At 46.5% G+C, this 24,284-nt stretch overlaps 1 protein-coding gene across 1 annotated transcript in view; it reads left to right on the forward strand.

Annotated features, from left to right (window-relative positions):
* The window catches only part of LOC149984278 (CUB and sushi domain-containing protein 3-like), a 569,716-nt gene that overhangs the window by 188,145 nt on the left and 357,287 nt on the right, over positions 1–24,284 (forward strand). The window contains exons 20-24 of the mRNA XM_090219648.1: positions 4,054–4,170; positions 4,637–4,852; positions 10,370–10,558; positions 12,442–12,611; positions 14,577–14,733. Of these exons, the coding sequence (XP_090075774.1) occupies positions 4,054–4,170; positions 4,637–4,852; positions 10,370–10,558; positions 12,442–12,611; positions 14,577–14,733 (849 nt within the window). The remainder of the gene's footprint in view (positions 1–4,053; positions 4,171–4,636; positions 4,853–10,369; positions 10,559–12,441; positions 12,612–14,576; positions 14,734–24,284) is intronic.

Raw genomic sequence — 24,284 nt, forward strand, 5'->3', positions numbered from 1 at the left:
AGGCAGTCCGGTGACAAAATCTAAGGCGATGTGAGACCACGGTCGAGAGGGAATGGGAAGCGGCCTGAGACGGCCGGCAGGAGGGGAGTTACCGGACTTAGTCTGCGCGCAGACCGAACAAGCAGCCACGAAACGACGCGTGTCATGCTCCCGGGTGGGCCACCAAAAACGCTGGCGAATGGAAGCAAGCGTACCCCGAACGCCAGGGTGGCCGGCTAACTTGGCAGAGTGAGCCCACTGAAGAACGGCCAGACGAGTAGGAACGGGAACGAAAAGAAGGTTCCTAGGACAAGCGCGCGGCGACGGAGTGTGAGTGAGTGCTTGCTTTACCTGCCTCTCAATTCCCCAGACAGTCAACCCGACAACACGCCCCTCAGGGAGAATCCCCTCGGGGTCAGTGGAGGCTACTGAAGAACTGAAGAGACGAGATAAAGCATCAGGCTTGGTGTTCTTAGAGCCCGGACGATAAGAAATCACGAACTCGAAACGAGCGAAAAACAGCGCCCAACGCGCCTGACGCGCATTAAGTCGTTTGGCAGAACGGATGTACTCAAGGTTCCTATGGTCAGTCCAAACGACAAAAGGAACGGTCGCCCCCTCCAACCACTGTCGCCATTCGCCTAGGGCTAAGCGGATGGCGAGCAGTTCGCGGTTTCCCACATCATAGTTACGTTCCGACGGCGACAGGCGATGAGAAAAATACGCGCATGGGTGGACCTTGTCGTCAGAGAGGGAGCGCGGAGAAAGAATGGCTCCCACGCCCACCTCTGACGCGTCAACCTCGACAACGAACTGTCTAGAGACGTCAGGTGTAACAAGGATAGGAGCGGATGTAAAACGATTCTTGAGGAGATCAAAAGCTCCCTGGGCGGAAACGGACCACTTAAAGCACGTCTTGACAGAAGTAAGGGCTGTGAGAGGAGCTGCCACCTGACCGAAATTACGGATGAAACGACGATAGAAGTTCGCGAAGCCGAGAAAGCGCTGCAGCTCGACGCGTGACTTAGGGACGGGCCAATCAATGACAGCTTGGACCTTAGCGGGATCCATCTTAATGCCTTCAGCGGAAATAACAGAACCGAGAAATGTGACGGAGGAGGCATGAAAAGTGCACTTCTCAGCCTTCACAAAAAGACAATTCTCTAAGAGGCGCTGGAGGACACGTCGAACGTGCTGAACATGAATCTGGAGTGACGGTGAAAAAAATCAGGATATCGTCAAGGTAAACGAAAACAAAGATGTTCAGCATGTCTCTCAGGACATCATTGACTAATGCCTGAAAGACAGCTGGAGCGTTAGCGAGGCCGAAAGGAAGAACCCGGTATTCAAAGTGCCCTAACGGAGTGTTAAACGCCGTCTTCCACTCGTCCCCCTCCCTGATGCGCACGAGATGGTAAGCGTTACGAAGGTCCAACTTAGTGAAAAACCTGGCTCCCTGCAGGATCTCGAAGGCTGAAGACATAAGAGGAAGCGGATAACGATTCTTCACTGTTATGTCATTCAGCCCTCGATAATCTATGCAGGGGCGCAGAGACCCGTCCTTCTTCTTGACAAAAAAAACCCCCGCTCCGGCGGGAGAGGAGGAGGGGACTATGGTACCGGCGTCAAGAGCTACAGACAAATAATCTTCGAGAGCCTTACGTTCGGGAGCCGACAGAGAGTATAGTCTACCCCGGGGGGGAGTGGTTCCCGGAAGGAGATCAATACTACAATCATACGACCGGTGTGGAGGAAGAGAGGTGGCCCTGGACCGACTGAACACCGTGCGCAGATCGTGATATTCCTCCGGCACCCCTGTCAAATCACCAGGCTCCTCCTGTGAAGAAGAGACAGAGGAAACAGGAGGGATAGCAGACATTAAACATTTCACATGACAAGAGACGTTCCAGGAGAGGATAGAATTACTAGACCAATTAATAGAAGGATTATGACAAACTAGCCAGGGATGGCCCAAAACAACAGGTGTAAAAGGTGAACGAAAAATTAAAAAAGAAATGGTTTCGCTATGATTACCAGAGACAGTGAGGGTTAAAGGTAGCGTCTCACGCTGAATCCTGGGGAGAGGACTACCATCCAAAGCGAACAAGGCCGTGGGCTCCCTTAACTGTCTGAGAGGAATGTTATGTTCCCGAGCCCAGGTCTCGTCCATAAAACAGCCCTCCGCCCCAGAGTCTATTAAGGCACTGCAGGAAGCTGACGAACCGGTCCAGCGTAGATGGACCGACAAGGTAGTGCAGGATCTTGAAGGAGAGACAGGAGTAGTAGCGCTCACCAGTAGCCCTCTGCTTACTGATGAGCTCTGGCTTTTACTGGACATGAAGTGACAAAATGACCAGCAGAACCGCAATAGAGACAGAGGCGGTTGGTGATTCTCCGTTCCCTCTCCTTAGTCGAGATGCGGATACCTCCCAGCTGCATAGGCTCAGCACCCGAGCCGGTAGAGGAAGATGGTAGTGATGCGGAGAGGGGGGCAACGGAGAACGCGAGCTCCTTTCCACGAGCTCGGTGACGAAGATCAACCCGTCGCTCAATGCGAATAGCGAGTTCAATCAAGGAATCCACGCTGGAAGGAACCTCCCGGGAGAGAATCTCATCCTTTACCTCTGCGCGGAGACCCTCCAGAAAACGAGCGAGCAAAGCCGGCTCGTTCCAGCCACTGGAGGCAGCAAGAGTGCGAAACTCAATAGAGTAGTCTGTTATGGATCGATTACCTTGACATAGGGAAGACAGGACCCTGGAAGCCTCCTCCCCAAAAACAGATCGATCAAAAACCCGTATCATCTCCTCCTTAAAGTCCTGATACTGGTTAGTACACTCAGCCCTTGCCTCCCAGATTGCCGTGCCCCACTCACGAGCCCGTCCAGTAAGGAGAGATATGACGTAGGCGACACGAGCAGTGCTCCTGGAGTAAGTGTTGGGCTGGAGAGAAAACACAATATCACACTGGGTGAGGAACGAGCGGCATTCAGTGGGCTCCCCAGAGTAACACGGCGGGTTATTGATTCTGGGCTCCGGAGATTCGAAAGCCCTGGAAGTGGCCGGTGGATCGAGGCGGAGATGGTGAACCTGTTCTGTGAGGTTGGAGACTTGGGTGGCCAGGGTCTCAACGGCATGTCGAGCAGCAGACAATTCCTGCTCGTGTCTGCCTAGCATCGCTCCCTGGATCTCGACGGCTGAGTGGAGAGGATCCAAAGTCGCTGGGTCCATTCTTGGTCGGATTCTTCTGTCACGTTGCGTGAATGAGGACCCAAAAGCGAATTAACGTAAACAGAACTTCTTTAATAACAAAACATAGGTAGGCTCAGATGGACCGGCAGATTCCGACAGGACAGGACAAGGTTGCAGCAAACATGACGATAGTCTGGTTCAGGCATGAAAAACACAAACAAGAATCCGACAAAGACAGGAACAAAAACAGAGAGAGATATAGAGGACTAATCAGAGGGAAAAAGGGAACAGGTGGGAAAAGGGGTGACGAGGTAGTTAGGAGGAGACAAGGAACAGCTGGGGGAAAGAGGGGGAGAAAAGGTAACCTAATAACGACCAGCAGAGGGAGACAGGGTGAAGGGAAAGGACAGAAACAAGACACAACATGACAATACATGACAGCGTGAGGAGGATCATAGCATTAAGTTGATTAGTATTATCATCAGCATTGTGTATTAGCATCAGGCTAGCATTAGCATAGTGTATTAGCATCAGGCTAGCAATAACATTGTGTATTAGCACCAGGCTAGCACTAGCATAGTGTATTAGCATCAGGCTAGCAATAACATTGTGTATTAGCACCAGGCTAGCACTAGCATAGTGTATTAGCATCAGGCTAGCAATAACATTGTGTATTAGCACCAGGCTAGCACTAGCATAGTGTATTAGCATCAGGCTAGCAATAACATTGTGCATTAGCACCAGGTTAGCATTAGCATAGTGTATTAGCATCAGGCTAGCAATAACATTGTGAAATAGCACCAGGCTAGCATTAGCATTGTGTATTAGCATCAGGAAAAGCATTACCATCGACTATTAGCATAATTGTCTCTCGTCATTCTCCAGCATCGTGCGGTGGGGACGTGAGAGGACCTGGTGGTATCATTCTGTCTCCTGGATATCCAGAACTCTACCCCAACTCTCTAAACTGCACCTGGACGGTGGAGGTCGGACATGGGAAAGGTAGGAGAGTACAGAATATGCGGTCCTTTTACTCAAAGCCCTTTTTTTATACAAATGGACCTACAGAACTATGAGAAGTGTGACAGTGTCACGTGTATGTCTCTGATAAAACTTACTTTTTTATTTATTTAACTAGGCAAGTCAGTTAACAACAAATTCTTATTTACAAGTGACGGCCTAGGAACGGTGGGTTAGCTGCTGTGTTCAGGGGAAGAACGACTGATTTCTTTTACCTTATCAGCTCTGGGATTTGATCTAGCAACCATACGGTTACTGGCCCAACGCTCTAACCACTAGGCTACCCTGCCTAAATATGTTGTATCAGATTTCACCATTCAAAGAGCTTTAAAAGTCCTCTTTCATTACGCGAGAAATCCCAGTTGTAACATTTGAGCTAATACCCATAATCCCCCCCAAAAATCAGATGATGTGATTTTTCTTCTTCTCTCTGTTCTGCTCTGTTCAGGGGTCCAGTTCATGTTCCATTCCTTCCACTTGGAAGATCACCATGACTACCTCCTGATCACCGAGAACGGCAGCTTCGTCCTGCCTTTAGCTCGCCTCACCGGCTCCGAGCGCCCGGCGCCCGTCAACGCAGGCCTCTACGGGAACTACAAGGCTCAGCTTCGCTTCATCTCTGACTTCTCTATTTCCTTTCAAGGATTCAACATATCTTTCTCAGGTAACAGAGGAGAGAGATATAGGGGGAGGGGAGGGAGGGAGGGGAAGAGAGGGAAAGTGAGAGAGAGGGAGGGATGAAGGGAAAGAGAGGGAGAGAGAGAGAGACAGAGAGATAGAGGGAGAGAGAGAGAGAGAGAGAGATTGGGGGAAGGGAGAGAGACAGAGAGAGAGAGAGAGAGAGATTGGGGGAAGGGAGAGGGAGAGGGAGGGAGGGAGGGAGGGAGAGAGAGAGAGAGAGAGAGAGAGAGAGATTGGGGAAGGGAGAGAGAGAGAGAGATTGGGGGAAGGGAGAGAGAGAGAGAGAGAGAGAGAGAGAGAGAGAGAGAGAGAGAGAGAGATTGAGAGAGAGATTGGGTGAAGGGAGAGAGACAGAGAGAGCGATTGAGAGTTCCTACATTCATTCAGTGATGAGATCAAACGCGTTAAGATCTTGGTAAAGCACACAGAGTAACATGTACTATAAGGAGAGCCATTTATCAGTGAGTGCTGGAGCAGGCTTAAGGGTGGACTGAAGCTCTGAGACTGATGATTCAGGATGGATCAATATTGTAAACCAAGGTCAAGTACAAGGAGACTTTCAGAGATGGGCTGCATCCCAAATGGCACCTTGTTCCATATGTGGTCCACTACATTAGACCAGGGTCAATAGGGGAAGTGGTCCACTACATTAGACCAGGGTCAATAGGGGAAGTGGTCCACTACATTAGACCAGGGTCAATAGGGGAAGTGGTCCACTACATTAGACCAGGGTCAATAGGGGATGTGGTCCACTATATTAGACCAGGGTCAATAGGAGAAGTGGTCCACTACATTAGACCAGGGTCAATAGGGCATGTGGTCCACTACATTAGACCAGGGTCAATAGGGGATGTGGTCCACTACATTAGACCAGGGTCAATAGGGGATGTGGTCCACTATATTAGACCAGGGTCAATAGGGGATGTGGTCCACTACATTAGACCAGGGTCAATAGGGGATGTGGTCCACTACATTAGACCAGGGTCAATAGGGGATGTGGTCCACCACATTAGACCAGGGTCAATAGGGGATGTAGTCCACTACATTAGACCAGGGTCAATAGGGGAAGTGGTCCACTACATTAGACCAGGGTCAATAGGGGAAGTGGTCCACTATATTAGACCAGGGTCAATAGGGGAAGTGGTCCACTACATTAGACCAGGGTCAATAGGGGATGTGGTCCACTACATTAGACCAGGGTCAATAGGGGATGTGGTCCACCACATAGCCATTGGACACACACTAATTGAATCAACGTTGTTTCCACATCATTTCATTGAAATTGAGTTGAACCAACGTGGACTAGATGTTGAATTGTTGTCTGTGCCCAGTGGGTAGGGAACAAGGTGTGGTTTGGGATGCACCCATCAAGAAGGCTGTCCAGGTGAACATCCTGAGGAGAGGACTTACCGTCCCCTATTCCCTATGTAGTTCACTACCTCACGGCCCATAGGGCTCTGCTTAAAAGTAGTGCACTATATAGGGAATAGTGGGGGCATTTTGAATGCACCCATCAAGCAGGCTGTCCTGGGGAACATCCCGAGGAGAGGACTGTAGTCTGTCTGTTGGTATGTCAGAGTTAATGGCACTAACTTCTCTCCTATCAGAGTTAATGGGACTAACTTCTGTCCTATCAGAGTTAATGGGACTAACTTCTGTTAAATCAGAGTTAATGGGACTAACTTCTGTTCTATCAGAGTTAATGGGACTAACTTCTGTCCTATCAGAGTTAATGGGACTAACTTCTGTCCTATCAGAGTTAATAGGACTAACTTCTGTCCTATCAGAGTTAATGGGACTAACTTCTGTCCTATCAGAGTTAATGGGACTAACTTCTGTTATATCAGAGTTAATAGGACTAACTTCTGTCCTGTCAGAGTTAATGGGACTAACTTCTGTTATGTCAGAGTTAATGGGACTAACTTCTCTCCTATCTGAGTTAATGGGACTAACTTCTCTCCTATCAGAGTTAATGGGACTAACTTCTGTCCTATCAGAGTTAATGGGACTAACTTCTGTCCTATCAGAGTTAATGGGACTAACTTCTGTCCTGTCAGAGTTAATGGGACTAACTTCTGTCCTATCAGAGTTAATGGGACTAACTTCTGTCCTATCAGAGTTAATTGGACTAACTTCTGTCCTATCAGAGTTAATGGGACTAACTTCTGTCCTATCAGAGTCAATGGGACTAATTTCTGTCCTTTCAGAGTTAATGGGACTAACTTCTGTTATATCAGAGTTAATGGGACTAATTTCTGTCCTATCAGAGTTAATGGGACTAATTTCTGTCCTATCAGAGTTAATGGGACTAGGGAGATACAGAATCGAAAGATAGCGATAAACAGATACAGACTAGAGAAATTGAGACTAGAGTGATAGAGACCTGAGAGATATAGAGATACAGGCCGAGGGATGCAGACTAGAGAGATAGCGAGATACAGACTAGAGAGATAGAGAGTTACATACTGGAGAGATAGAGAGTAGAGAGATACAGACTAGAGAGATAGAGATAGAGAGATACAAACTATTTAGATACAGACTATTTAGATGCAGACTATTTAGATACAGACTATTTAGATACAGACTAGAGAGATACAGACTAGAGAGATACAGACTAGATGTTACTAACTTCTTCTCTATCAGAGTTAATGAGACTTCTGCTATTGAAACAGCCTGGCTAAATGTTTGCCTCCTGCTCATCAGAGGGAAGCGTAACCTGGTGCAGCAACTCATGACTATTCATGGTCTTCCCCAAGAGTCTGTTCTGTGTGCATACTGTAATTATCATCTATAGATTGTCCTGCTTATAATTCTACACACTACCTTTTGTTAACCTTTGATTAGATTGACTGGTTGGGTAATGTAGCGACCAGCGTCAGAGCTTTTTTTTTTTTTTCAGCGGAGTTGAACGAGTGATGTCCTTACGGGTTCCTCTTTCCTTTCCTTTCCTTTCCTTTCCTTTCCTTTCCTTTCCTTTCCTTTCCTTCCTTTCCTTTCCTTTCCTTTCCTTCCTTTCCTTTCCTTTCCTTTCCTTTCCTTTCCTTTCCTTTCCTTCCTTTCCTTTCCTTTTCTGTCCTTTCCTTCACATTCCTTCCCTTTCCTCCCCTCTCCTTTCCTTTCTTTTCCTCCCCTCTCCTTTCCTTTCCTTCCTTTCCTTTCCTTTCCTTTCCTTCCTTTCCTTTCCTTTCCTTTCCTTTCCTTTCCTTCCTTTCCTTTCCTTTCCTTTCCTTCCTTTCCTTTCCTTTCATGTCCTTTCCTTTCCTTCCCTTCCTTTCCTTTCCTTCCCTTCCCTTCCCTTCCCTTCCCTTCCCTTTCCTTCCCTTTCCTCCCCTCTCCTTTCCTTTCCTTTCCTCCCCTCTCCTTTCCTTTCCTTTCCTTCCCCTCCTTTCCTTTCCTTTCCTTCCCCTCCTTCCCCTCCTTTCCTTTCCTTTCCTCCCCTCTCCTTTCCTTTCCTTTCCTTCCCCTCCTTTCCTTTCCTTTCCTTCCCCTCCTTTCCTTTCCTTTCCTCCCCTCTCCTTTCCTTTCCTTTCCTTCCCCTCATTTTCTTTCCTTTCCTTTCCTTCCCTTCCTTTCCTTTCCTTTCCTCCCCTCTCCTTTCCTTTCCTTTCCTTCCCCTCCTTTCCTTCCTTTCCTTTCCTTCCCTTCCTTTCCTTTCCTTTCCTTTCCTTCCCTTCCTTTCCTTCCCTTCCTTCCTTTCCTTTCCTTCCTTCCTTTCCTTCCCTTCCCTTCCCTTCCTTTCCTTTCCTTTTCCTTCCTCCCCTCTCCTTTCCTTCCTTCCTTTCCTTTCCTTTCCTTTCCTTCCTTTCCTTTCCTTTCCTTCCTTTCCTTTCCTTTCCTTTCCTTTCCTTTCCTTCCTTTCCTTTCCTTTCCTTTCCTGTCATTTCCTTTCCTTCCCTTCCTTTCCTTTCCTTCCCTTCCCTTCCCTTCCCTTTCCTTCCCTTTCCTCCCCTCTCCTTTCCTTTCCTTTCCTCCCCTCTCCTTTCCTTTCCTTTCCTTCCCTCCTTTCCTTTCCTTTCCTTCCCCTCCTTTCCTTTCCTTTCCTCCCCTCTTCTTTCCTTTCCTTTCCTTCCCCTACTCTCCTTTCCTTTCCTTTCCTTCCCTTCCTTTCCTTTCCTTTCTTTTCCTTTCCTTTCCTTCCTTTCCTTTCCTTTCCTTCCTTCCTTTCCTTCCCTTCCTTTCCTACCCTTCCCTTCCCTTCCCTTCCCTTCCCTTCCTTCCCTTCCCTTCCTTTCCTTCCCTTCCTTTCCTTTCCTTCCCCTTCCCTTCCCTTTCCTTCCCTTTCCTCCCCTCTCCTTTCCTTTCCTTTCCTCCCCTCTCCTTTCCTTTCCTTCCCTTCCTTTCCTTTCCTTTCCTTTCCTTTCCTTTCCTTCCCTTCCTTTCCTTCCCTTCCCTTCCCTTCCCTTCCTTTCCTTTCCTTCCCTTCCTTTCCTTCCCTTCCCTTCCCTTCCTTTCCTTTCCTTTCCTTTCCTCCCTCTCCTTTCCTTTCCTTCCTTTCCTTTCCTTTCCTTTCCTTCCTTTCCTTTCCTTTCCTTTCCTTCCTTTCCTTTCCTTTCCTTTCCTTTCCTTTCCTTCCTTTCCTTTCCTTTCCTTTCCTGTCATTTCCTTTCCTTCCCTTCCTTTCCTTTCCTTTCCTTTCCTTCCCTTCCCTTCCCTTTCCTTCCTTTCCTCCCCTCTCCTTTCCTTTCCTTTCCTCCCCTCTCCTTTCCTTTCCTTTCCTTCCCCTCCTTTCCTTTCCTTTCCTTCCCCTCCTTTCCTTTCCTTTCCTCCCCTCTCCTTTCCTTTCCTTTCCTTCCCCTACTCTCCTTTCCTTTCCTTTCCTTTCCTTCCCTTCCTTTCCTTTCCTTTCCTTTCCTTTCCTTCCCTTCCTTTCCTTTCCTTTCCTTTCCTTTCCTTCCTTCCTTCCTTTCCTTCCCTTCCTTTCCTTCCCTTCCCTTCCCTTCCCTTCCCTTCCCTTCCTTCCCTTCCCTTCCTTTCCTTCCTTTCCTTTCCTTCCCTTCCCTTCCCTTTCCTTCCCTTTCCTCCCCTCTCCTTTCCTTTCCTTTCCTCCCCTCTCCTTTCCTTTCCTTTCCTTTCCTTCCCTTCCTTCCTTTCCTTTCCTTTCCCTTCCTTTCCTTTCCTTTCCTTTCCTTTCCTTTCCCTTCCTTTCCTTTCCTTTCCTTTCCTTCCCTTTCCTTTCCTTTCCTTTCCCTTCCTTTCCTTTCCTTTCCTTTCCTTTCCCTCCTTTCCTTTCCTTTCCTTCCCTTCCCTTTCACCACGTGGTTCCCTTGTTAGTACCCCACATTGACTTCCCCTCTTTCTTAATTCGTCTTTCCCTGGCTTCCTCTCTCCTCGGGACTCCCAGAACTGCATTGTGAGGAGAAGATCCATAGTCCCTCACCTCAGATATTTCTTCTCCAAGGTGTTTTGAGAAGGAATGCAAGGAGAGAGGACGTAATAAATCCAGGGAAAGATGACTTTTGGAAAGACCCTGTGTTGTTTTTTCTTCTTCTTCCCTTTTCAGAGTATAATCTGGAGCCGTGTGAGGACCCCGGGACTCCCAGGTTTGGCTGGCACACGGGCATCAGCTTTGGCATCGGGGACTCACTGGTTTTCTCCTGCAATACCGGCTATCGCCTAAAGGGGGCGAGGGAGATCTGGTGCCTGGGAGGCGGTCGCCGCATGTGGAGTGCCCCTCTGCCAAGGTGTGTGGGTACGTGGTCAGCTGATTTAATTTGCTTATTGGCTCTGTGTGGACTGTGCATAGGACAATGTATTAGACAGGTATCTACTGAGAGCGGATAAGGCGGACAACAGGAGGGAAGATACTGTATTCTGTATACGGCTCTAGGTATACGGTCTCAGACAGGATCCTGCTTCAGTCTCTCTAGTCTCTAGGTATACGGTCTCAGACAGGATCCTGCTTCAGTCTCTAGGTATACGCTCTCAGACAGGGATCCTGCTTCAGTCTCTAGGTATACGGTCTCAGACAGGGATCCTGCTTCAGTCTCTAGGTATACGCTCTCAGACAGGGATCCTGCTTCAGTCTCTAGGTATACGGTCTCAAACAGGTATCCTGCTTCAGTCTCTCTAGTCTCTAGGTATACGGTCTCAGACAGGGATCCTGCTTCAGTCTCTCTAGTCTCTAGGTATACGGTCTCAGACAGGATCCTGCTTCAGTCTCTCTAGTCTCTAGGTATACGGTCTCCGACAGGGATCCTGCTTCAGTCGCTCTAGTCTCTAGGTATACGGTCTCAGACAGGGATCCTGCTTCAGTCTCTCTAGTCTCTAGGTATACGGTCTCCGACAGGGATCCTGCTTCAGTCTCTAGGTATACGGTCTCAGACAGGGATCCTCTTCAGTCTCTCTAGTCTCTAGGTATACGGTCTCAGACAGGGTCCTCGATCCTGCTTCAGTCTCTCTAGTATCTAGGTACACGGTCTCAGACAGGATCCTGCTTCAGTCTCTCTAGTCTCTAGGTATACAGTCTCAGATAGGGATCCTGCTTCAGTCTCTCTAGTCTCTAGGTATACGGTCTCAGACAGGGATCCTGCTTCAGTCTCTCTAGTCTCTAGGTATACGGTCTCAGACAGGATCCTGCTTCAGTCTCTAGGTATAGCGTCTCAAACAGGATCCTGCTTCAGTCTCTCTAGTCTCTAGGTATACGGTCTCAGACAGGATCCTGCTTCAGTCTCTCTAGTCTCTAGGTATACGGTCTCAGACAGGATCCTGCTTCAGTCTCTAGGTATACAGTCTCAGACAGGATCCTGCTTCAGTCTCTCTAGTCTCTAGGTATACGGTCTCAGACAGGGATCCTGCTTCAGTCTCTAGGTATTTGGTCTCAGACAGGGTACTAGATCCTGCTTCAGTCTCGCTAGTCTCTAGGTATACAGTCTCAGACAGGGATCCTGCTTCAGTCTCTCTAGTCTCTAGGTATACGGTCTCAGACAAGGATCCTGCTTCAGTCTCTCTAGTCTCTAGGTATACGTTCTCAGACAGGGTCCTCAATCCTGCTTCAGTCTCTCTAGTCTCTAGGTATACGGTCTCAGATAGGGTCCTTGATCCTGCTTCAGTCTCTCTAGTCTCTAGGTATACGGTCTCAGACAGGGATCTTGCTTCAGTCTCTAGGTATACGGTCTCAGACAGGGTCCTCGATCCTGCTTCAGTCTCTCTAGTCTCTAGGTATACGGTCTCAGACAGGGATCCTGCTTCAGTCTCTCTAGTCTCTAGGTATACGGTCTCAGACAGGGATCCTGCTTCAGTCTCTCTAGTCTCTAGGTATACAGTCTCAGACAGGATCCTAGATCCCACTTCAGTCTCTCTAGTCTCTAGGTATACGGTATACTCAGTCTGTTATCCAACGTGTGATGTTAGACTACTTTCTCACAGTACCGATGATGACGGCGAGGAAAGGAACAGACTTGGAAAACTACAGCGATTAGAAATAGGCTTTTTTCGTAAATGCATTTGAACTCTCGTCTTTTGCTCACTGTAATGATATACTGAATATATCCGTCACAGGGAAACATCACAGACATTGGAAGAGAATTCTCTCGTTCGGGTCACTTTATTGCACTCTGTGTCTTTGTTCTCTAGCGGAGTGCGGCTCAACCGTTTCCAACAGCGAAGGAGTTCTGTTGTCGCCCAACTACCCACTGAACTACGACAACAGCCACGAGTGTGTCTACAGCATTCAGGTGGAGACGGGAAAGGGCATCAACGTCTCAGCAAGCACTTTCCAACTGGCACAAGGAGACATTCTCAAGGTAATAACACCCCCCTTTTTTCATTCTCTCTCTCTCTCTCTCTCTCTCTCTCTCTCTCTCTCTCTCTCTCTCTCTCTCTTCTCTCTCTCTCTCTCTCTCTCGTTCCTTCTCCTCCTGCATTCTACCTCCCCCTTTTTCTCTCTCTCTCTTCTCTCTCTCTCTCTCTCTTCTCTCTCTCTCTCTCTCTCTCTCTCTCGTTCCTTCTCCTCCTGCATTCTACCTCCCCCTTTTTCTCTCTCTCTCTTCTCTCTCTCTCTCTCTCTCTCGTTCCTTCTCCTCCTGCATTCTACCTCCCCCTTTTTCTCTCTCTCTCTTCTCTCTCTCTCTCTCTCTCTCTCTCTCTCTCTCTCTCTCGTTCCTTCTCCTCCTGCATTCTACCTCCCCCTTTTTTCATTGATATATATATAATATGTATAATATATCAGAGGAAGATTCTGAGTGTGCCATTTACATTCATTTCAAAACTGTTCCTGAGATCAGTTTGGATAATTAGCATAAAGACACTTCCATGTCTCTATTTTTGTATGAATAGATTACAGAATATCTACAGGTACATACTTCCAAATCAAATTGCATTTCTCACGTGCGCTGAATACAACAGGTGAAATGAAATGTGTAAGTGAAAGGATTACTTACAAGCCCTTAAACCAGCAATGCTTTTAAAAATAGAAAAAATAAAATAAAAGTAACAAATAATTAAACAGCAGCAGTAGTAAAATGACAAGCAAGGCTTTATACAGGGTGTTACGGTACAGAGTCAATGTGGAGGCTATATACAGGGTATTACGGTACAGAGTCAATGTGGAGGCTATATACAGGGGGTACCGGTACAGAGTCAATGTGGAGGCTATACACAGGGTGTTACGGTACAGAGTCAATGTGGAGGCTATATACAGGGTGTTACGGTACAGAGTCAATGTGGAGGCTATATACAGGGTATTACGGTACAGAGTCAATGTGGAGGCTATATACAGGGTGTTGTGGTACAGAGTCAATGTGGAGGCTATATACAGGGGGTACCGGTACAGAGTCAATGTGGAGGCTATATACAGGGGATACCGGTACAGAGTCAATGTGGAGGCTATATACAGGGGATACCGGTACAGAGTCAATGTGGAGGCTATATACAGGGGATACTGGAGCAGAGTCAATGTGGAGGCTATATACAGGGTGTTACGGTACGGAATCAATGTGGAGACTATATACAGGGGGTACCGCAAAAGAGGGTTCTGGGTAGCAGCAGAGTAAAAGAGGATTCTGGGTAGCAGCAGAGTAAAAGAGGGTTCTGGGTAGCCCTTTGATGAGCTGTTCCGGAGTCTTATGGTTTGGGGGTAGAAGCAGTTAAGAAGCCTTCAGCTGCTCCCCTCTCTGGGTATTCAACCACTCTGTATCAATAGATCACAGAATATCTACGTAGATTGATGGATGGTGAGTGAATGGATGGATGGAGGGATGGAGGGATGGACGGATGGAGGGATGGACGGATGGACGGATGGACGGATGGATGGAGGGATGGATGGATGGAGGGATGGATGGATGGACGGATGGATGGATAGAGGGATGGATGGATGGATGGTTGGATGGATGGACAGATGGACGGATGGAGGGATGGATGGAGGGATGGATGGATGGATGGATGAGTGTATGGATGAAAGGATGGATGGACAGGATGAATGGGTGGATGGGTAAATGTGTGGATGGACGAATGGGTGGATGCATGAATGGGTGGATGGATGAAAGGGTACCTGAATGAATGGATGGATGGATGAGTGGATGAACAGATGGATGGATGGATGCATAGATGGATGGATGAATGAATGAATTAATGGATTGATGATTGGATGGATGGATGAATGGATGAATGAGTGAGTGAGTGGCTGGGTGAGTGGGTGAGTGGGTGAGTGAGTGGGTGAGTGGGTGAGTGAGTGGATTTGACGTTAACCCCCTGTTGTCTCCTCTCTGCAGGTCTATGATGGAGGGGACAGTGCTGCTGCTGTTCTGGGTACCTACACCGGCTCCACCATGTTAGGCCTGGTCCTTACCTCCACCTCCAATCACCTGTGGCTGGAGTTCTACTCAGACCAGGAGCACACAGCAGGGGGCTTCAGACTCAGCTACTCCAGTGAGGAACACACACACGCACGCACGCACGCACACACACACACACACACACACACACACACACACACACACACACACACACACACACACACACACACCTTCATCTTCCTCTGACTGTGTGTTCAAACAGTGACTTATTTGACTGACAAATATTCCCTTTATAGTGTCTGAAATGGCACCCTATCCCCTATATGGTGCTCTCTGCAGGCTCTGGTTAAACAAAGTGCACTATTTAGGGAATCCAATGGCATTTCAGGACGCAACCTAACTTTTTATTTTTCTCGATAATGATATTCATCCACACAGCGAGGGGGCTTCCAGAGGAGAACAACATGCTTTCTCTGCAATTACTTTGACTGGGTAACTTGTAGTGTTACCTGCCTTGTTAAAAGTTTGGAAATATCTGAGCAAATGAGTGTTTTGCAAGTTGTAAGCAGCCTTGTTGTAAGAATAGGGTTGAAACCATACTCACCAGGTCCTCCCCCCCAACCATCCTGCCATTTGTAATATAACAAACCTGTTCCTAAGACGGAGTGAATTCAGTATGAGTGATTTGTTGTCCAGGAAGCGGGAACAGGCCAGGGTTGGGAGGGTCAGCTTAAATCTCGTTCAGAACATGAAATCTGATGTTTTCACGGTCGTTAGAGAGGGAAGCGTGTAGGTAATTTTCTAAATGTAGGCACTAACTGTTGTGATTTATCCTGGCCATGACACTTGTAATACTGTAATAACATCTAGCATGGTGCTGTGTCTCTGCTAGGAGGCAGTAACATAAATCATAATTACGTCCAAAATGGCACCCTATTCCCGATATAGTGCACTATGTTTGACCTGAGCCCAACAAAAGTAGTGCACTACATAGGGAATAGGGTTCGAATTGGGACGAACAGAGACATGCTCTCTGGGTTTATGTGCTCTCTGCTGCTGCCGCATAGCACGGCACTTTACAGTTACAACCTGACTGACTGGAGGAGACTAGACATGACCACAGTCCATTACAGATACAACCTGACTGACTGGAGGAGACTAGACATGACCACAGTTCTTTACAGATACAACCTGACTGACTGGAGGAGACTAGACATGACCACAGTCCTTTACAGTTACAACCTGACTGACTGGAGGAGACTTGACATGACCACAGTCCATTACAGATACAACCTGACTGACTGGAGGAGACTAGACATGACCACAGTCCTTTACAGATACAACCTGACTGACTGGAGGAGACTAGACATGACCACAGTCCTTTACAGTTACAACCTGACTGACTGGAGGAGACTTGACATGACCACAGTCCATTACAGATACAACCTGACTGACTGGAGGAGACTAGACATGACCACAGTCCTTTACAGATACAACCTGACTGACTGGAGGAGACTTGACATGACCACAGTCCTTTACAGTTACAACTTGACTGACTGGAGGAGACTAGACATGACCACAGTCCTTTACAGATACAACCTGACTGACTGGAGGAGACTAGACATGACCACAGTCCATTACAGTTACAACCTGACTGACTGGAGGAGACTAGACATGACCACAGTCCATTACAGATACAACCTGACTGACTGGAGGAGACTAGACATGACCACAGTCCATTACAGATACAACCTGACTGACTGGAGGAGACTAGACATGACCACAGTCCTTTACAGTTACAACTTGACTGACTGGAGGAGACTAGACATGACCACCGTCCTTTACAGATACAACCTGACTGGAGGAGACTTGACATGACCACAGTCCTTTACAGATACAACCTGACTGACTGGAGGAGACTAGACATGACCACAGTCCTTTACAGATACAACCTGACTGGAGGAGACTAGACATGACCACAGTTCTTTACAGATACAACCTGACTGACTGGAGGAGACTTGACATGACCACAGTCCTTTACAGATACAACCTGACTGGAGGAGACTAGACATGATCACAGTCCTTTACAGATACAACCTGACTGACTGGAGGAGACTAGACATGACCACAGTCCTTTACAGATACAACCTGACTGACTGGAGGAGACTAGTCATGACCACAGTCCTTTACAGATACAACCTGACTGGAGGAGACTAGACATGACCACAGTCCTTTACAGTTACAACCTGACTGACTGGAGGAGACTAGTCATGACCACAGTCCTTTACAGATACAACCTGACTGGAGGAGACTAGACATGACCACGGTCCTTTACAGATACAACCTGACTGGAGGAGACTAGACATGACCACAGTCCTTTACAGATACAACCTGACTGGAGGAGACTAGACATGACCACAGTCCTTTACAGTTACAACCTGACTGGAGGAGACTAGACATGACCACAGTCCTTTACAGTTACAACCTGACTGACTGGAGGAGACATGACCACAGTCCTTTACAGATACAACCTGACTGACTGGAGGAGACTAGACATGACCACAGTCCTTTACAGATACAACCTGACTGGAGGAGACTAGACATGACCACAGTCCTTTACAGTTACAACCTGACTGGAGGAGACTAGACATGACCACAGTCCTTTACAGATACAACCTGACTGGAGGAGACTAGACATGACCACAGTCCTTTACAGTTACAACCTGACTGACTGGAGGAGACTAGACATGACCACAGTCCTTTACAGTTACAACCTGACTGACTGGAGGAGACTAGACATGACCACAGTCCTTTACAGATACAACCTGACTGACTGGAGGAGACTAGACATGACCACAGTCCTTTACAGATACAACCTGACTGACTGGAGGAGACTAGACATGACCACAGTCCTTTACAGTTACAACCTGACTGGAGGAGACTAGACATAACCACAGTCCTTTACAGATACAACCTGACTGACTGGAGGAGACTAGACATGACCACAGTCCTTTACAGTTACAACCTGACTGGAGGAGACTAGACATGACCACAGTCCTTTACAGTTACAACCTGACTGGCTGGAGGAGACTAGACATGACCACAGTCCTTTACAGTTACAACCTGACTGACTGGAGGAGACTAGACATGACCACAGTCCTTTACAGATACAACCTGACTGACTGGAGGAGACTAGACCTGACCACCGTCCTTTACAGTTACAATTTGACTGACTGGAGGAGACTAGACATGACCACAGTCCTTTACAGTTACAACCTGACTGACTGGAAGAGACTTGACATGACCACAGTCCTTTACAGATACAACCTGACTGGAGGAGACTAGACATGACCACAGTCCTTTACAGATACAACCTGACTGACTGGAGGAGACTAGACATGACCACAGTCCTTTACAGATACAACCTGACTGACTGGAGGAGACTAGACATGACCACAGTCCTTTACAGATACGACCTGACTGACTGGAGGAGACTAGACATGACCACAGTCCATTACAGTTACAACCTGACTGACTGGAGGAGACTAGACATGACCACAGTCCATTACAGATACAACCTGACTGACTGGAGGAGACTAGACATGACCACAGTCCATTACAGATACAACCTGACTGACTGGAGGAGACTAGACATGACCACAGTCCTTTACAGTTACAACTTGACTGACTGGAGGAGACTAGACATGACCACCGTCCTTTACAGATACAACCTGACGGAGGAGACTTGACATGACCACAGTCCTTTACAGTTACAACCTGACTGACTGGAGGAGACTAGACATGACCACAGTCCTTTACAGATACAACCTGACTGACTGGAGGAGACTAGACATGACCACAGTCCTTTACAGATACAACCTGACTGACTGGAGGAGACTAGACATGACCACAGTCCTTTACAGTTACAACCTGACTGGAGGAGACTAGACATAACCACAGTCCTTTACAGATACAACCTGACTGACTGGAGGAGACTAGACATGACCACAGTCCTTTACAGTTACAACCTGACTGGAGGAGACTAGACATGACCACAGTCCTTTACAGTTACAACCTGACTGGCTGGAGGAGACTAGACATGACCACAGTCCTTTACAGTTACAACCTGACTGACTGGAGGAGACTAGACATGACCACAGTCCTTTACAGATACAACCTGACTGACTGGAGGAGACTAGACATGACCACCGTCCTTTACAGTTACAATTTGACTGACTGGAGGAGACTAGACATGACCACAGTCCTTTACAGTTACAACCTGACTGACTGGAAGAGACTTGACATGACCACAGTCCTTTACAGATACAACCTGACTGGAGGAGACTAGACATGACCACAGTCCTTTACAGATACAACCTGACTGACTGGAGGAGACTAGACATGACCACAGTCCTTTACAGATACAACCTGACTGACTGGAGGAGACTAGACATGACCACAGTCCTTTACAGATACAACCTGACTGGAGGAGACTAGACATGACCACAGTCCTTTACAGATACAACCTGACTGGAGGAGACTAGACATGACCAAAACATTACCTGAAAGAGATCTACCTGGATCCAAAAAGTGTTCTTTAAATGGTTCTCCTATGAGGACATCTGGACAGCCTAAGCGTATGTGTACTATATTTTTGTTGGCTATTTGATATCTAATATATTCAACAATAAATATTAATACAACAACTAATATGCAACAATTACAAGTTAATTAGTGATCAGAACCAAAAGTGGGAGGACAATAAACATATGCTACATTGCCTCCACTAATCTGGTAGTGGTAGTGGGGTGCTAGATATCCAGTCTCCAATATGGCTCTAATCTGATAGTGTTAGATGTCAGGTCTCCATTATGGATCTAATCTGATAGTGGTAGATGTCTAGTCTCCTTTATGGATCTAATCTCATAGTGGTAGTGGGGTGGTAGATGTCTAGTCTCCATTATGGCTCTAATCAGATAGTGGTAGTGGGGTGGTAGATGTCCAGTCTCCTTTATGGCTCTAATCTGATTGTGGTAGTGGGGTGGTAGATGTCTAGTCTCCATAATGGCTCTAATCTGATAGTGGTAGATGTCTAGTCTCCTTTATGGCAATAATCTGATAGTGGTAGATGTCTAGTCTCCTTTATGACTCTAATCCAATAGTGGTAGATGTCCAGTCTCCTTTATGGCTCTAATCTGATTGTGGTAGTGGGGTGGTAGATGTCTAGTCTCCATAATGGCTCTAATCTGATAGTGGTAGATGTCTAGTCTCCTTTATGGCAATAATCTGATAGTGGTAGATGTCTAGTCTCCTTTATGACTCTAATCCAATAGTGGTAGATGTCTAGTCTCCTTTATGGTTCTAATCTGATAGTGGTAGTGGGGTGGTAGATGTCTTGTCTCCATTATGGCTCTAATCTGATAGTGGTAGTGGGGTGGTAGATGTCTAGTCTCCTTTATGGCTCTAATCTGATTGTGGTAGTGGGGTGGTAGATGTTTAGTCTCCATTACGGCTCTAATCTGATAGTGGTAGTTGGGTGGTAGATGGCTAGTCTCCTTTATAGCTCTAATCTGATAGTGGTGGTGGGGTGGTAGATGTCTAGTCTCCATTATGGCTCAAATACGATAGTGGTAGATGTCTAGTCTCCTTTATGGCTCAAATACGATAGTGGTAGATGTCTAGTCTCCTTTATGGCTCTAATCTGATAATGGTAGATGTCTAGTCTCCTTTAAGATTCTAATCTGATAGTGGTAGATGTCTAGTCTCCCTTATGGCTCTATTCTGATAGTGGTAGATGTCTAGTCTCCTTTATGGTTCTAATCTGATAGTGGTAGATATGTAGTCTCCATTATGGCTCTAACATGATAGTGGTAGATGTCTACTCTCCATTATGGTTCTAATCTGATAGTGGTGGTGGGGTGGTAGATGACTAGTCTCCATTATGGCTCTAATCTGATAGTGGTAGTTGGGTGGTAGATGGCTAGTCTCCTTTATGGCTCTAATCTGATAGTGGTAGATGTCTAGTATCCTTTACGGCTCTAATCTGATAGTGGTAGGTGTCTAGTCTCCATTTTGTCTCTAAAATGATAGTGGTAGATGTCTAGTCTCCTTTTTGACTCTACTCTGATAGTGGTAGTGGGGTGGTAGATGTCTAGTCTCCTTTATGGATCTAATCTCATAGTGGTAGTGGGGTGGTAGATGTCTAGTCTCCTTTATGGTACTAATCTGATTGTGGTAGTGGGGTGGTAGATGTCCAGTCTCCTTTATGGCTCTAATCTGACTTTGGTAGTGGGGTGGTAGATGTTTAGTCTCCATTATGGCTCTAATCTGATAGTGGTAGTTGGGTGGTAGATGGCTAGTCTCCTTTATAGCTCTAATCTGATAGTGGTGGTGAGGTGGTAGATGTCTAGTCTCCTTTATGGCTCTAATCTGATAGTGGTAGATGTCTAGTCTCCATTATGGCTCTAATATGATAGTGGTGGTGGGGTGGTAGATGTCTAGTCTCCTTTATGGCTCTAATCTGATAGTGGTAGATGTCTAGTCTCCATTATGGCTCTAATATGATAGTGGTAGATGTCTAGTCTCCATTATTGCTCTAATATGATAGTGGTAGATGTCTAGTCTCCATTTAGTCTCTAATCTGATAGTGGTAGATGTCTAGTCTCCATTTAGTCTCTAATCTGATAGTGGTAGATGACTAGTCTCCATTATGGGTCAAATATGATAGTGACAGATGTCTAGTCTCCATTATGGGTCTAATCTGATAGTGGTAGATGTCTAGTCTCCACTATGGCTCTAATATGATAGTGGTAGATGTCTAGTCTCCTTTATGACTCTAATCTGATAGTGGTAGTGGGGTGGTAGATGTCTAGTCTCCTTTATGACTCTAATCCAATAGTGGTAGATGTCTAGTCTCCTTTATGGTTCTAATCTGATAGTGGTAGTGGGGTGGTAGATGTCTAGTCTCCTTTATGACTCTAATCCAATAGTGGTAGATGTCTAGTCTCCTTTATGGTTCTAATCTCATAGTGGTAGTTGGGTGGTAGATGTCTAGTCTCCTTTATGTCTCTAATCTGATAGTGGTAGTTGGGTGGTAGATGTCTAGTCTCCATTATGGCTCTAATCTGATAGTGGTAGTGGGGTGGTAGATGTCTAGTCTCCTTTATGACTCTAATCTGATAGTGGTAGTGGGGTGGTAGATGTCTAGTCTCCTTTATGACTCTAATCCAATAGTGGTAGATGTCTAGTCTCCTTTATGGCTCTATTCTGATAGTGGTAGTTGGGTGGTAGATGTCTAGTCTCCTTTATGGCTCTAATCTGATAGTGGTAGTTGGGTGGTAGATGTCTAGTCTCCATTATGGCTCTAATCTGATAGTGGTAGTGGGGTGGTAGATTAACACATAGGGTTAATACCTCATCCCTAACACATAGGGTTAATACCTCATCCCTAACCCATAGGGTTAAGACCTCATCCCTAACAAATAGTGTTAAGACCTCATCCCTAACACATAGGTTTAATACCTCATCCCTAACACATAGGCTTAATACCTCATCCCTAACCCATAGGGTTAAGACCTCATCCCTAACAAATAGTGTTAAGACCTCATCCCTAACACATAAGGTTAATACCTCATCCCTAACACATAGGGTTAATATTTTTCCCTTCATCCCACTGTTAAGAGGAGCCGTAGCCTATAGCACTTCTCCATCCTGCTACCAGAGGCACGGTCACTTGAGCAGTTAATTAGCTAGATGTAATTGTTGTCTCTGTCCAGAAAGGATCTTTTTCCTGCTTAGTCATTTAATGGGACTTTAAGTCCACAGTACTCATTATGTTCTGAAGCGGGACATTATTCCCAAGCTTTATTAATCAATAAGGCCCGCGTCCCAAATGGCATCCTATTCCCTATATATATATAGTGCACTACATTTAACCAGAGCATCGGGTGCTACATAGGACATAGTTAATGTCTTTACCACAGGAGGTTGGTGGCACCTTAATTGGGGAGGACGGGCTCGTGCTATTGGCTGTTAAATGAGTGAAATGGTAGCAAACATGTTTTCAATGTGTTTTTAATGCTGTTTCCAATTCACGTCGTTCCAGCCATTATTATGAGTTGTCCTCCCCTCAGCAGCCTCCTCTGGTCTTTACAATGCAGAGGAATGAGATTATGTCACTGTGTGACACTATGGCTGGTTCCCAGAAACACTTACTAGTTGAAATGCCGACACATTGTATGTCCTTGTGTGCGTATGTGCTCTAGTGTGTGAATGTGTGGTCTCCAGGTGTGCAGCCATAATGTGAGCACCTCTGTCGTCTCGAGGATGGTCTCCATAATGTGTGTTGTCTCTAGGATGGTCTCCATAATGTGTGTGGTCTCTAGGAAGGTCTCCATAATGTATGTGGTCTCTAGGATGGTCTCCAAAATGTGTGTGGTCTCTAGGATGGTCTCCATAATGTGTGTGGTCTCTAGGATGGTCCCCATAATGTGTGTTGTCTCGAGGATGGTCTCTATAAGGTGTGTTGTCTCTAGGATGGTCTCCATAATGTGTGTTGTCTCGAGGATGGTCTCCATAATGTGTGTGGTCTCTACGACGGGCTCTATAATGTGTGTTGTCCCTAGGAAGGTCTCCATGATGTGTGTTGTCTCTAGGACAGTCTCCATAACGTGTGTTGTCTCTAGGAAGGTATCCATAATGTGTGTTGTCTCTAGGATGGTCTCTATAATGTGCGTAGTCTCTAGGATGGTCTCCATAATGTGTTTTGTCTCTAGGACAGTCTCTATAATGTGTGTGGTCTCTAGGACAGACTCTATAATGTGTGTTGTCTCTAGGACTGTCTCCATAATGTGTGTGGTCTCTAGGATGGTCTCCATAATGTGTGTGGTCTCTAGGTGTTCAGCCATAATTTGAGCACGTGTGTCCTTGTTTCTGTCGTCTCTAGGATGGTCTCCATAATGTGTGTTTTTTCTAGGAATGTCTCCATAATGTGTGTTGTCTTGAGGACGGTCTCTATAAGGTGTGTTGTCTCTAGGATGGTCTCTATAATGTTTGTTGTCTCGAGGATGGTCTCCATAATGTATGTGGTCTCTAGGATGGTCTCCATAATGTGTGTGGTCTCTAGGACGGTCTCTATAATGTGTGTGGTCTCTAGGATGGTCTCTATAAGGTGTGTTGTCTCTAGGATGGTCTCCATAATGTGTGTTGTCTCGAGGATGGCCTCTATAAAGTGTGTTGTTTCTAGGATGGTCTCCATAATGTGTGTTGTCTCAAGGATGGTCTCCATAATGTGTGTGGTCTCTAGGATGGTCTCCATAATGGTTGTGGTCTCTAGGAAGGTCTCCATGATGTGTGTTGTCTCTAGGATGGTCTCTATAATGTGTGTGGTCTCTAGGATGGTCTCCATAATGTGTGTGGTCTCTAGGACAGTCTCTATAATGTGTGTGGTGTCGAGGATGGTCTCCATAATGTGTGTGGTCTCTAGGATGGTCCCCATAATGTGTGTTGTCTTTAGGACTGTCTCCATAATGATACAACCTGTTTTTCCCTCTTTGTCTTCTCCTCCACTCTATAATGTGTGTGGTCTCTTGGACATTCTCTATAATGTGTGTGGTCTCTAGGAAGGTCTCCACGATGTATGTTGTCTCTAGGACAGTCTCCATAATGATACAACCTGTTTTTCCC

The sequence above is a fragment of the Oncorhynchus mykiss genome, chromosome 3 (genome assembly GCF_057628025.1).
Source record: "Oncorhynchus mykiss isolate SJ-2025 chromosome 3, ASM5762802v1, whole genome shotgun sequence".
NCBI classification, from domain to species: Eukaryota; Metazoa; Chordata; class Actinopteri; order Salmoniformes; family Salmonidae; genus Oncorhynchus; species Oncorhynchus mykiss.